This window comes from Parambassis ranga, chromosome 13 (assembly GCF_900634625.1).
Source record: "Parambassis ranga chromosome 13, fParRan2.1, whole genome shotgun sequence".
Lineage (NCBI taxonomy): Eukaryota > Metazoa > Chordata > Actinopteri > Ambassidae > Parambassis > Parambassis ranga.
Window position 1 is genome coordinate 21,533,532 of NC_041033.1, and position 15,264 is coordinate 21,548,795.

At 45.7% G+C, this 15,264-nt stretch overlaps 1 protein-coding gene across 2 annotated transcripts; it reads right to left on the minus strand.

The window, feature by feature from the left end:
* Positions 1 to 1,355: 1,355 nt before the first annotated feature.
* Positions 1,356 to 7,099, minus strand: LOC114445529 (cdc42 effector protein 2). Of its 2 annotated transcripts, none has more exons than XM_028420639.1 (2): positions 7,000 to 7,099; positions 1,356 to 3,145 (listed from the first exon to the last, which is right to left on the minus strand). In XM_028420639.1, the coding sequence occupies exon 2, from the start codon at positions 2,714 to 2,716 to the stop codon at positions 1,796 to 1,798; it is 921 nt and encodes a 306-aa protein (XP_028276440.1). In that variant the 5' UTR covers positions 2,717 to 3,145; positions 7,000 to 7,099; the 3' UTR covers positions 1,356 to 1,795. The 2 variants fall into 2 exon arrangements, with proteins under 2 accessions (XP_028276440.1, XP_028276442.1); XM_028420641.1 differs by having other exon boundaries at positions 7,004 to 7,079.
* Positions 7,100 to 15,264: the final 8,165 nt, after the last annotated feature.

A 15,264-nucleotide genomic window follows, 5' to 3' on the forward strand; every position in this document is an offset into this window, starting at 1 on the left:
ATGTTGATGTTAAATGTTTACTAGCTGCACTATTTTTTGTATTTTAAGCAGTTGTTCAGTATTTTGGATAATATTAACCTTTAGTTTAGACTTTACTTTTAAGATGTACAGAAGGCTCCAGTAAACACTGTAGCTACATTTTACTGTCCCTCCTGTTATATATATTATTATATATATATATATTATATATTGTTATATATATATATTTAAACTTAAATTTACTTACTTACTTAAACGTATTAACTTAAACTGCTGTTATATCATAGCAAGACTGTAAAGATAAAATTACACAGGCGCATTAAATACAAAAATACTGCAACTGTAGCTTTGAATAATTTAATGAATAAACATTAAGTAACAGTCAGAAGACAATAAACACGAAAGATGCTCGGCTGTCCCTTTATTAGGGGTCACTGCCTCTCAGGGAAAAGAGCAAAGATGAAATAATAGAGTATAAAATAATGTGAGAATAGAAAAATCTAAATATTTTCAACCTGTTTTTACCACAAGTGATATTTTCAGTATAAAATGTCGTTTTAAAGAATCTTTTTTCATCGAGTGTTGCAAGAGAAACTATCGATTTAAGCCACTTCCGCCCCTCCACAGTCAGAGCTGCCACCAAACTTTATGTGTTGCTGTTATCCAGTGGCTAAATATGGCCACTGGATGGCAGTAATGCTACAGTGGATTTTTTTAGTAAAGTGACGAACGGATACCATCACTTCCGGATAGCGTCTTTCCTTTCAAAATAAAACAACTGAAACTGTTAAAACGGAAACGATCCAAATTGTTTTAACTCGGCTGCTAAAACTTGTCTTAAACTGTAACAAGTGTTAACCCTTTACCTTCCACATGATGTGTGTCTGTATGAGGAATTCTCCACCAGTGTAAAGTTGTTTTTTTTTAATAAGAAACATTTTATTTATACATTTACAGAGGTTCATATTCAGCATATATGACATTTGGATAATAGGCTACTGTGATAATGCAGACAGTGAGTGTTAGAGAGGCCGACAGAGATTTAAAATATCTGAGAGTGACCTACGAAGAAGCGCCTTTCTGACACTAAGGCCCCGTTCACACTGGGGAAAAAAATGTGGCTTAAGCAGGATTTGGCCGCATCCAGATCAATCCAGATGTGTTTTTTTTTCCGAGTGTGAACACCTCCAATCCAGCTGAATCCAGTTTGATTTCAAGCCGGCTAGATCCACCCTCGAGAGGTGGATCTAGCAGGATTGGCTCAAATGTGGCTCAGGTGTGAACGCGTAGCGAATCTGGCTAGCCACATTATTAGCCATATTACGAGGCGCCACCTAGTGGTTTGGAGAACAGCAAACACGCTGGATGAAGCCGGATTGAGTGCGGACACAACTGTGTGCTAGCCAGATTTGAAAATAGGTCTGAATGCAGCTTAAAGGCTGTCTGGGCTCAATCCTACTCTAGCTGGAATGACTTTCTCCAGTGTGAACGGGGCCTTAAAGGTTTTTAGACAACAGTCAGTGAAAGGTTGGCGTTACAGTAAAAAGTGTTTCTGTTTCAGATGAAGCGTTTAAACTATCTGTATCTGCAGCTTTGTCTGAACTGTAAGAACGTCCCTGATCGCTGTGCAGCTGCTGACAGCGGCGTGTTTTAACCATTAACAGGCAGAGGACAGAGAAGCCTCGGTGACACTCCACCATAATGTCCACATGTCCATGTGTGTCTTTAAGTCCTTCATTAACTCCTCCCTCCATCTTTTTCAGTCTTTTAAAGATTAAACCAAGTATAAAAATATGTCTCTTTGATTTTTAACTGTTCACAGCTCACAGCGGTTGTCCTCGGTCTTGTAGCGGTCCATGATACTCAGGACATCCTCCATGATGGACGGACCCAGGTCCAGGTCCAACCCAGCCATGGAGTCAGACCGTGACACGCTGGAGGAGGATGTGAGGCCGCTGGAAAGGAAGGCGGCGCAGGGCGACTCGCTGCGCTCGCTCCTCAGGTCCTCGTTACTCAGGCCGGCGTCGGAGTCCAAGCTGAGACCCCGTCGGACATCCAGGGGCCCGCAGACCTCCGACATGGAGTCCTCTGAGGAGGCCTCAGAGAAGGAGCCAGAAGAAGGGACGAGTCTGCGGATGGCAGGGGAGAGGGAGATGTCTCGGCAGGGCTCTGAGGCCAGGCGGCCCACCACGCCGTTCTCACAGAGCGACAGGGTCGGGTGCGGCGGGCTGTGACTGAAGCCGTTGGAGTGTTTGTGGCTGGAGTCTGCAAGCTGATGGAAGTGGCTTTGCTGAGAGGACAGAGCTGAAGGTGAGGGGTCGTCCAGGTGGAGACGTGGGGGTTTGGGTGGAGCCTGCTCGTGGGCGATGAACACGGGCATGGAGATGGTGGCTTTCAGCAGGCCGCTGGAGGAGTGCTGGTAGTGGTAGCCGTTGTAGGCGTAATTGTGGGCGTCGTGTTTGGTGGAGAAGCCGTCGTCGATGTGTCTCTCCACGCTGTGCGAACGCGAGTGGCCGTTCTGTGTCTGACTCAGAGACGGCAGCATGTCCATCTTACCCTGGAGGAAGCCTACGTCTCCAAACATGTCGCCCTCTCCTTCGGGCCCCACGTGTGCGCTGTGACGGACGTCGCCCAGCGGGGGGCTGATCATGTCGCCTGAGAGGATGTCCCGCAGCCTCAGCTTCTTCCCCTTCTTGGGAGTTGTGGTTTTTAGGTACATGGGGGTCTTTGCTGGCATTTTACCTCTGAAAAGTTCCCGTGACGTGATTCAGTCCAAGCAGACGACCAATCAGAGGACAGAGCTCCAGACTCACGCTCCTCTCCCAGCTGAATGATCCCGTCTGTGCTGCTTCTGCAACTGAGTGTTCAAGAATTTAGGTCGGTCAGTGTAGCGATAGCAACCCCGGGGGCTGAGCCTCACACTGACATGTGACTCCAGGGGAGAGGAGGAGGAGGAGGAGGAGAGGAGGAGGAAGGCCTTGACCTCAGATCAGCCCCGTCTTCCTCTCACACACAGAAAAGCCATATCCAAGCAAACAGCGAGTCCCACAAACACACACACACACTCGTCTTTGTCCACGATCAGGTGAGGAGGATGAAGAGTTTGATCTCCGGCTGCCTCTGTGTCAGCTGCCCGGTCGGTCCTCAGGAATGTGACATCAAAACACTGGAGGAGAAACAAGAGAGAGAGAGAGAGAGGAGTCAGAAAGAGATGGAGACATGAGGAGGAGGAGCAGAGGGAGGTCGCCAGGCTCAGAGCGCCGCAGCACACATGATGGAAAACACTCTGAAAACACACTCAGCGTTAAAACTCCAAATCACTGCTGGTTAAAAGCTCGGGCCTCTCGAGCGGCGGCCTGTTATCAGACAGAGAATTATAGGATTACACGCAGGTCGCGCCTCGGGCCCCTCTGCTCATGTGATCCGGCCGCCGTTCAAACCGTCCTGCTGTTATTGAACACCTCAAACACAGAGCAGGTTTATTCCAGGTCGGTCACAGAGACGTGAGAAGACACAGAGCCACTGTATTAAAAAAGTTTCTTCCTCTTATCAAACCTTCAGATCTGGTGACCGGATGGTGTCCTGTGACTGCCTGACCTCTGCCTGACTCATCACTTCACATGAAGTCACCACTTCAGCAGGCAAACAACCATCTTTAATGATGTGTTCATGGTGTTTCGTGCTCATTTAAACACGTCTGTGAGCAGTAAATCAGAGTATTTCTGTCTCCATCACAGCTCAGAGGCATCTGAAAAGCTCCTGTGAACGTTCACACAAGGGGCCTCGGTCAGGTTAACATGGACGCTGGACCGGGCCTCAGTCAGGTTAACATGGACGCTGAGACATGTGAGCAGCAGAGAACAACAGCTCTCAGCTTTTTACACGTTTCTGTGGACAAGAAATGAACTCCAGGACACACTTGGAAATAATTACTACACACATAACGCACAACAGAACGATTCATTAAAAGACTTAAACAGTTAAAGGACTGGTCAGTGTGATTCAGTGCCATCTAGTGGTCAGACTGCGCATTACAGGTGAATGGCTCTAGTGTCTTTTTAAAGGCGGACTCATGGCCTGTGTCTGTCTGTGGAGTTTAATGTATGCAGAGTGAAGGATTATGGGAATCCGACAAACAAAGAGGCCTCAGAGTCCTCCAGCACCACAAGACTGACCAAGAGCACAAAAGAGAAGCAAAGACACAAACAGAACAGACATCATCTACACACCTCCATCACCCTCCACCCAAGATTCTCCACAATATGCTAACAGCTAGCCTTTAAAGGTGACTGACAGACGGCTCATCAGATACTGTTTTGATGCAAATGATTCTTGCTAAACATCTGGAATGCTGGGTCAGGAAGAGGCCAGAGGTTTGTTGTTTCTGACACACACACACTGCACCCTTCAGCATGTAGGAGAACTGATTCTTGAACTGAACCCTCGGCTTACAGCTGATCAATATTCACACATTCCCACGGTGTTATTGTGCAAACAGCACAGATCTGACACGTCGCCGCTCACAGTCCTCTTCATCTGAGCTTTCCTCTCTCAGCAACATAACATTAGCATATCAACATTATAATGCTAAACAGCATGTTAGCATTGCTACTCTTGTCAACATGCTAGGCGACTATGAAAGACAACAGACCAGTGTGCAATAAAACAAATGTCCTGCGGATTGATGTCCTGCAGCCTGCAGCTTCCTCCTGCAGGGCGGACTCGTCCCCGCTCTAACTACTAAAACAACTTCAATGAATCCTCTGCGTCTTTCACGTCTCTCTGTGTCCGTCCACAGACATTTATCAACCACAAATGAGAAACAAAGCAGAGCAGCCCTCCTCTCCAGGAACCGCTGATTTATTAAAGATGACGACGAGTCTTAAAGAAGCACACATTAACTTGTCGGCCTTCCAACACACACATGGAACTAATGAATGTGTGGACACATCAGGACTAATGAAGGGAGGACGAGCTCTGCTGGGCTCATTAAAGAGCACAAAAATAAGCAGGCAGAAGTCCGACCACAACAATGCAAACAGACCAGTCAGAACCGGACCAGCAGGGAGGAGGCTGCAGAAGTTCACTAGGTCTGTCTCAAGAACTCAGAAACTCTGTGGGTTTAATTCTCAGAGGTCCAAACAGCTTCCTGTGAGGAGGCACTGACGGCTCTGTTACATCATATTTTACTGTCAAAGATGCAGCAGATTGTTGTTGTTTCCCTCTTTGATCTGATTGGTTGAAAGTACAGTGTGGCCATGCTGATCCAATCAGACGCTTTCCTATGATAAAGGCACTAAAAACAGGGTAAGGGGTTTGATGAAGATCCTCTCCTGCCCCCCATGAACCAGAGAAACATGCACACATCGACCTCATGTCATGTTTTGAGGACGAGCTGATAACGATGCAGTTATGTCACCGTGTCATGGCCGAATTTACACAATGGATTCACATGAAATCCTTTTTATCTGGTGAAGTGTACAAACTGTACCCCACATCTCTGTCCACACTGTGACAGCAGAGGGCTCTGCACAGCCCTGTTTGCAATAAGTGACAAGTTATTAATGAATTAATCAGCAAAGACTCAGTATAAACACACACACACACTCCCCATGGTTCACACACAGGCTGCATGTAATTAATACACTTTCCATCTGTGTGTCCACGTGTTTCTTTAGTTCAGTGTTTGCTGGTCCATTCTCTCACCAGCTGACCTCCACCCTGAACCCTTCAACACCACCAGTATTCTGTTAACACCCCTCTGAGGCACCATGCTCCACCCAAACACCCAGGAAGGCAGGAAATGTTCCAGATGGGTTTTTTTTTTTCTCTGCTCCACACATCACCTTTCCTGGATGACTGGAATCTGGGCACTGCTGATGATGCAACCAGCCGCAGAGGAGGCTGATGCGACATCTGTTTCTGCTCTCAGGCTCCATTTGTTTCCTGTCTCCACTAAAACGGGCCAGAGCGAGCCACCCGTGAGTCTCTGTCATCTTCTAGGACAAACACATCCGCCTGAACGCACGACAGCAGCGCTCCTTTCAGCGCTCTTATCCTCCGCAGACGCACGCGTAATTACGCACAGGAGGCCACTGTTGAGTAAAAGGATTACTCTTGATTGTGTTTTACTATAAATGGAAAGCTGTCCGTCATGGGGGGTTTTGTTTCTTTTTGTCTTGTCTCAGATTAAAATATTTGATCGATGCGTAATAAAGTCGCTGCTGTTTTATTTCCATTAAAAAACAAAACAAAACAAACCCAAACCTGGAAGCTGACAGCCGGGCCCTCCGTGTGTGTGTGTGTGTGTTATGTAACTGCAGCCTCTGAGATCATCCCTGTCCTCCTGAAGACTCGCTCTCTGCTGACTGATCGGTACCAGTGGAACAGATCTACTGTGGTCTATAATCCACGCAGACAGCGCAGCTATTTTCAGGCTAATAATCAGACTCCTGATGAACTTCAGCTGCTGATGGAACATTTTGTTCTAAATGACAGAATAAACGCAGCTCTTAACGCGGTGTGTGACGTCATGCCAGCATCCTGCAGGTACAGCAGACAGTCTGAGTCACTGGATGTTTCAATATGTTGTAATATTCCCTCAGTCCTGGCGCTGGGCCTCCTCCCTTCCAGACAAACTGCATCATATCTGACTGTAATCTGCTTAGAATTAGATCATCACAGGCGTTACAACCAAAACTGCCTCTGAGGCGCTGAAACATGTCTGTGTCACTTATCAGTCTGTTAAGTTAAAACTTCTCCGGTTCTTAGTAGGTGTGTGTGTGTGTGAAAGTGGAGAGAAGCTGTGTCAGAAAGTGCTTCTCTCCGCATTAGAAACCAGAGGGAGCGCCTGACGCACCAAACGCGTTTCTGTTAACAAATAAAACGTCGCAACATCCAGTCTTTCTCTTTTTTGTTTACAGCCAACAATGAGTCCATTCAACAGGTGAGCAGCGGCCAACAGCTGGAAACACACAAACACGTGTGTGGATGAAGTAACACAAACACGCTGGTAGTTACCTACAGACTGAAGCGCCGCTCCGTCATCCTGCTGGAAATAAAGTCTCCGAGCTCCAGGCCCACGCTGAGCTGATCCGCTTACTGACTCTGGAGCGCTCTGCGCGGAGAAAGTAAAGGAGGATCAGCCCCTGAGAGGCGGAGAGGGGCGGCAGCGAGCCGGGCCGAGCGAAGCGCGCTTCCGGTGGGAACTTTCAAAGTAAGATATCCACCTGGAAACGTGCTGAGAAGTGTTAATTAATATTAAAGTAAAATAAAAGTAAAACTTTAATAATAACGTTCTGAAGACTTAAAATAAAAACTTTAAAGCTTAAACTTAAAAGTTATAAAACAAACAAAGCGTCTCTTCACTGGCTCCCAGTGGACTCAAGAATACACTTCAAGATCCTTCTTCTAACCTACAAGGCTCTTCATGGACTTGCTCCATTGTATCTGCAGGACCTGATTGTACCATATGTTCCTAATAGGACACTCAGATCTCTGAGTGCAGGTTTACTAGTAGTTCCTAGGATTCATAGAAGTAGAATGGGAGGACGAGCTTTCAGCTATCAGGCACCGCTATTATGGAACCAGTTACCAATCTGGGTCCGAGAGGCAGACACTGCCTCCACCTTTAAGACTAGACTTAAAACTTTTCTGTTTAGTAAGGCGTACAGTTAGCCTTAGACCTAGTGTGTAGCACAGCTATGCTGCTCTAGGCCTACGTTGTCGGGGGGCACAAACATGATCCACTGAGCAGTTTCCCTCTCACCCTCTAACCTCTCCTTTTCTCTCCTTAGTCTGGCTCACACTGGTCTCAAGACCTGGATGCTGACCTGCAGTCCGGCCCGTGAAGTCTCTCTTGCTCTACGTTGTCGGGGGGCACAAACACGATCCTCTGAACACCCTCTGACCTCTCCTCCACTCTCCTTAGTCTGGATCATACTGGGTAATATCGTCTCATAATCTGTGTTAACTGTCTTCCTTGTAGTTCTGTGCCTCGCTCTCGCTCTCTCTCTTTGCAGGTCTCAAGACCTGCATACTGACCTGCAGTCTCTCCTGTGCTCATCGACTTCACTAGCCCCTGCTGCTCATCTTTACTATCAAATTACTATTCCTACTTATGGACCGACGATATATATAGATATCTATTACAATATAATCACTGTTTCATCTTGCTGTCATGTTTGCTCTGTACTGTATCATGTTTGTATCATGTTTGCTCCTCTCTCTCTCTCTCTCTTTCTCCTTCATCCTCTCTCTCTCTCTCTCTCTCCCTCATCCTCTCTGACTAGCAGCAGGACTGGTTCCCCCTTAAGTTGACGGGTCCTGCTCAAGGTTTCTTCCTCTTAAAGGGAGTTTTTCCTTGCCACAGTGCTCTTAGGGGGGTTCCTGTGAAGCGCTTTGAGACAATGTCTGATTGTAATATGCGCTATATAAATAAAACTGAATTGAATTGAAAACTGAAACAATCGTGCTTTTATGTTGAAGGCTAAGGTTTTCTGCTTCCGGTCTCACGCTGGCTGACTGCGGTGTGAATAACCCGTTAAACGGGTCTTTAAATCAGCGAGTGATGATTAAACCTCGAGATGTGATCTGATTATTAAGGATCAATTTCACCATCAAACATCAGAGGCTCCCTGGTGATGGATGCCGCCTCTTTGATCAACAGGTATGATGGTCAAAGGGTTAAAAGGTGAGAAATGACGTCAGGATGTTGGAAAGAAGTTTAACCTCCAGTGTGTGTGTGTGTGTGTGTGTGAGTGACGACATGAGGTGAAACTACTGCGTCATGTTTCCTGGCCGCCTGTCCACCTGACCCAGCCAATTAGAGAGCTGTGTTATTGTGGAGGTGACGAAGCCTCTGTTCTCTAATTAGATTAGCAGCAGGCAGAAACCACAGGCCTGCAGCTTCACGGCCGCACCGGCACAGGCTGATCCAGAGACCAGGCACACCGCTCTCAGCAGGATCTGTTTGCTCTTCATACAGCCCGACGTTTGCTCAGAAGTCAAAAGCTTTCAGTCAGTGTAGAAACATTCAGTCAGCCTTTTACAAAAAAAAGATGGTCTGCAACAAAAGCAGCTCATCTACAGCAGGAAGGGCAGATTCTCAAGAAGCTAATTGTTCAACATGGACTGTAAATAAATATGGACGGACCTTCTGCAGCATCTGGAGGTTCCTGAAGAGCCATAAGCTCCAGCTCCACTCCTGCTCCACCTCTTTGTCTGTTTGGAGTTGAGTCTTAAAACTGCTCTTCAGGAACCAGAGGGTTACGTCCAGTATGTGTCAGCTGAGTAAATGGTGGAGAACAACAGCTACAACTGGTCAACAATACATTCCTTAGATAAGCCTAATGCCACACAATATGATCTTATTACTTATGATCTTATTCAATCATGGGACCATGATTTTTGCTCAGGTGTCAGGGTTTGAGTCACCCTGACTCTGTGAGCTGTTATGTTTTCTTTCGCATTGGGAGGAAACATTAAAAACTACTTGTTACAGTTAAAAAATAGGGTTATGTAAAGACCATGATTTGTCCTAAAACACACAGATTAATAACATGCAATAGCATGTTTTATTAGAAGAATCGCTTCCCTCCTTGGCCACCATCAGGATGAGTCCCTGGAGAAATGATCCGATCAGGTCAGTCATTTGTTTTCTCCACAGAGTTATAAAGTCTCTGCTTTACAAGCAATAATTACCCGTTTAAACTGGGCCCTGAAATGTTTACTGCTGGCTCAGTGGAGGCCTGCAGTAGCTCCATCAGGACGGATGCTGAGCACAGTTACAGCGAGGTAATGAGGATCTAACAGATGGAGAATGCAGACGTTTGCTGTTTGCAGGTCAGATTGCAGACACATCATGTTTACAGCTCCTGAAGGACGCCTGCAAGGTAAATTAAAGCCATTCTACCGAGCTCATCCACTGAAGTGTGCTTCATGCTCGTCTGTACAGAACCAACAGCGTCACAACACCAGCTCCAAACAACCAGGAGAGGCTCTCAGAGCGAGAGGCACAAACTCCAGCTGCACTTATATAACAACATTTATTGTGCTTTCATACTGGCTTCCTGTGGATTTCCTTAAAACGAGACGCACTTGTTATCTCTGTCAGTGGCTGCTCTGCTCTCACTGTGGGTGTTTGAAACCGAGCGGAATGTGTAAACGAGATAAGCAGAGAATCACAGAAAGTCTGAGAGATGTGCTTATACCACTGACGTGTACTCGCTCACACATGACCTCACCTAAATATATCAAGATGTAATCAGTGCAGCATGGGGTGGGTCCACATCAGACCACTATCATATATCTCCCTGTGTCACACACCCACCAGCAGGCCCCATGGCAAGCCTCCAGACCCCCAGGTGCTGCCCCATGCTAAGGCCCCCAGAGAGGCTGGTGTTTCTCCAGCTCTGAGACACAAAGTGGGGGGGTGAGACACAAAGTGCACACATGCTCCGAATGAGTTTAACCCTTTTGTTTCTGTTCAGACAGGAGGGTCAGGATTACAGGTAGAAGGAAAAGCCACGTCAGTGTGACACCAGCAGCCCGGACGACACGCAGAGTCTCTCATTGTCAGTTATTACACAACAGGCTTACTCAGCCAGGTGGAATTAATCCCTCAGTGAGACAAGTGCCCACAGATTTCACAATAAAAGCCTGAACATTGAGAAAAGCCTCCAGTTGAATCACCTCCGCTCGTCTTCCCACACGGTGTAATTACCCGAAACACACATGATTTCAAAACTTTAAAAAAAAAGTCAGTAGTTTGTTATTTTATCATTAGCATTTAGAAGCTCTGTGCTAACTGTGCCTATTTGTTACAGCTAATTTATGAGAATGTCTCCTTGTCTCATATCCCTTGTGTCAATTTGTCTTCCTAATCTGTATTAGCTTCCTACAAATACTCCAGATAATCCCCGAACCATAAATCTGACTGAAAACCCTGCAGTCTTGGCTCGGTAAAGCCTGACACACAGACCTCCAGTGGGTTCCGAGCAGTGAAAATCATGAACGGCACACAACTGTAGAGACAGAGTGACCTCATGGCCAGGAATTCTGGGAATCTGTGAGTAAATGAGCCTCCATGTGTTTCCATTTAGTTTGCAGTGATTGAAGCAAACTGCAGAGCCTCGGGGGGGGGTGATCGGCTGGAGGAAGAGGGATGGACATAAAGCACTGAAGAAGAGATGTTTATGTTTTTAACCAGACACAGATCTTAAAATAAATGTAAAGGAGAGAACAGCTGACTTTCAAAGTTAATGTTTACAATAAATAAATAGTGCAGCCTTTGAACCTTTTTGTGATTTAGCCTAATAACGTCTTGGAGGTGTTTTTTTTTAACCTTTACACTGTGACAAATATTAACCATCCTGTCAGATAAATACATTTTGTGGTGACACAGATTAAATTCTTCAAAGTTAAAGCTTCTGGTGTGATACTGTGCTTCCTCACAGAAGCTGTGAAGCGAGCAGGCGGTGGAGTATGAATGATGTGAGAGGACAAAGAGGGCAAAATAACACAGGACACCATAAATGTGTCACTGCAGCTTTAAAATATGGAACTATTAATATAAACACTTCACAGAGTCACACACACAGCTGCAGAGAGCCGTCGCCTCTTATCATTGACACATCAGCTACTACCACTGCTTCTCCATCTCTGCTCATCCAGAGCTCATCCTTTGGCCTCCTTCCATTCCCACAATCCTCTCCTCCTCCTCCTCCTCCTCCGGCCTCCCTGTGTTCCTCCCTCTCTCACTGCTCTCCTTCCTCTCTTCCTCCTCCTCCTCCTCCTCTCTGTCAAGGCTTGAAGGTCACTCAGAGGGTCAGAGCCCCCACCCGCCTGAAGCAAACACACCGAAATAGACAAGCAGCAGAGAAAGAGAGGAAGGGAAGCGGCCGGATGGTTGCTTTTTTTTAAAAACTTATCGCTGTGGCTGAATGAAGCAGGGACACACTGTGTGTCCATGAGACTGAGGACAGCATACTCACATATGAGGGTTGTGTAAGTAAGACTTCACTTACACCTATTAATAGCTGCTAAACGACGACCCCTCAGTCAGAAAAAAGAAAGTGACGTCACTGAAGGCTCCTCCATATTTTTACAGTCTCACCAAAACTGACTCACTTTCGGAGGAAGCCAAAGATCCACAGTTCCTGCCTGAGGAAGGAAGGTATCTTCATATTTATGTTACTGGGTCCAGATTTCGTTTGCTGTGTCTCATCAGGGCCAAATCAGATCTTTGAAAGAAAGCACAACAATTCTCCCATCATGCACTGCACCTCCTACAGCTCCATGGTAAAAAGTCCAACTTTACAGAGAAATTAGCACGATCACAGCCTAGCACAAAAAAAAATCATCATTCATGACAATTGCTGAGCCAGACTCTGTATGCTAAGATAAGCTAGCCGAATGCCAGCTGTGGCGTTACTTTACTGAGCCGTGGTATCAGTCTCTTCATCTCACTCTGCAGTAAACAGACGTGCTTGATGTTTCCTTTAAGATTCGGTTCAAGGATCGAGGTCCATTAGTTTCTTGTTATAATGTTAGCGTAGGGGCCTATATGGAGAGTAGAAGAGTTTACAGTACAAACATACATGTTTACATGTGTGTGATGGACAGGCAGAACAGACCTGGGAACCGTAACGGTCAACATGCAAGACAAACAAACACCCAGCTCATGAACTGTTGTTACTGGAAAGATTCCAGCAGGGGTAAGGTGTGTGTGTGTGGGGCGGGAGCTTGTTAGATGGAGGACTTAGAAGTCTCACTGGTGTTCCTCTCTGGAAAACAGAGGAGTGGACGCTGTTCATGTGTTTGTGTGACATAAAGAATAAAAAATGTGCATCTCCGTTCTTATGCAACAGCAAACAGGGCGAGTCCAAACTCCACTGCCAGTGTTTACTGCTGTGTGTGTGTGTGTTTGAGATCCTGCCAGCCCTGACCAGTGTTAAATTTGTCCTGTGGATTGGTTCAGTCTGCTCCACAACAGGAAGTTAAGATGTTGACGTTGGGGTCTCTGGGAACAGGGAATGCTGAGGACACAGAACTACGAGCTGCCTCAACGTCACTTTAAATGGTTCCCAAGGCTGTAATGAAAGCGGCCTCAGTGAGTAAAAGGCATGTGGAAGGTTTTTTGATTTGGAAAAATAAGCTTCAGGCTCACATCTTCGTCTTGTTTCTGCTGATGCCACTTATAGCAAGTCTTCTTTGCATTTGTTCACTACAGACTGGAATCACACGCTGTGTGGAAATAATGATGTCAGCCAGATGGTGTACTGAGAAACTTTGGAAGTTTGTATGAACTAGAGTCAGACTGTCCGCCATGTTTATTATTTAAACACAATGGAAAAAAGTGAATGCGTGCAGGATGCATCCAACACCATACACTTAATCTGTTCCCTCTTAACTTTTTAAATGTAACTGTGGACAGAACGAGTTTATGATTCTCCCTGCAGAAAATATAGAGGTGTAATTATGGATGGTTACACAAAATTAGAAGATTTTTACTTAGGACTTATGTATATTTTGGTTGTTTTTAAACAAAATATGTCATAAAAGGATGCAAACCCATGCTCGCATTTAGACAGACTCACAGATTAACCTTTATGTTGTGGATTAGGGCTGTAGCTCCAGCTGTAAGGTGACAGCGCTAATACAAACACACCTCGGTGCCATCACGTGCAAATGATCAACAATTAAACAAGCTAAACAAAAAAGAAATAAAGTAAGGCATGTCAATAAGACAAACCTGCAGTGTGTGTGGATCGGCTGACGAGGCTTCAGTGTGACACTTTTTCTGATGTTGACTTTGAAGACAAAGGAAAGAGTGTTAATACGATCCCCTGAAATAAAAAAATGAATTTGATTCTGGTCTTATAATTGCAAAAACATTCATTCTCCTCAGACTGCAGTGCTGCACTGCTCTGTGGACCGACCCCGTGTGAATAAAGAGAAGCAACACTGTCACAACAACCAATGAAAATAATGACCGCGGCCTCAAAGCCTTATAACTACAAGATGTTTACACGTTCTCTGAAAATAAACTGGAGCATTTCATCAGGTCCAAATCCCACAGACACAATGAAATTAAGGCTGATTATCAGTGTAGAGAGGAAAAAGGGGGATTTTCAGACAGACAGGCTGGCTGCAGTCTGACAGAGAATATAATGTTCCCTCTGCTTACGACCGGAAAACACAGCATTGTTTGGTTGTAGGAGTGATCCGTCAAGGTAAAGGATTGGGACCATGAAGAGGAAAACAGAAGGAGAGATGGAAAGAATTTGTTTTGATGACAGCGAGGACAGTGACCATCAAACTATGAACTACAGTAACCTGAGAGGAAAGGAAAGGAAAGGAAAGGAAAGGAAAGGAAAGGAAAGGAAAGGAAAGGAGGAGTCTTCCCAGGATGAGAGCAGTGATGGCTGGGGACAGGAAGCAGTGTGTGTGTGTGAGGACCTTTGTTGAGTTTAAGACCTTTGGCCCATGTTACACTCTTACAGGACTGTTCAGGTTAAGAGTCCCGCTTAAAGGAAAGGATTATAATCTGACTACTGCTGGTTAAAGTGTGTGTGTGTGTGTGTGGGGGGGGGGCACATGGGAACTGCGGACTTGACAATCCCCAGCTCTTAGCTTGACACAGAGATAAACACTGTTATCCCACCAGACAACACACACACACACACACACAGTTTCAGTTTTCTGTCAGTTTCTGTGAATCTGGGGTCTCCACAGAGAAAAGTTCTCAGACATTCAGAACATTTGGTAAATTGGTCTTAAACGATAATTTAGCATCATTAATGAGGTGAATGTCTGTAACAGGGTGTAAGTGCTGAACTCCAACAAGCTCAGTGATCCAGCTATCTCTCCAGGATCTGGCACACTACTTCCTTTCTGTGTTCCTGATAAAATCTCCCCCTAAACACAAAACGGAGGAACCAACATTTCCTCTAACCTGACCTTTTTTAAACCTGCAATTAAACTGTAACTTCATCAAATCAATCAACAATGTTACGCCACTGTTCACAGCCTGGTCCTGGTGCATATTCGACTGGCCATACACACAATTACTACATATGGGTCTGGAACCCATCACCACCTGATCCACTCAGGCTTTATGTGACAATTTTGTCAAAATTTGGTTGTCGCTCTAAGTCACATGCTTTGTTTCTGTGATTGGTTGTATGTTGATCCAAAAGTGTCCAGAGGAGTTTATTCTGCATCTGTTGCCTCCTGGAAATCCACCGAGACCAGACTGAGTCAGAATAATCGCAATAAAAGGTT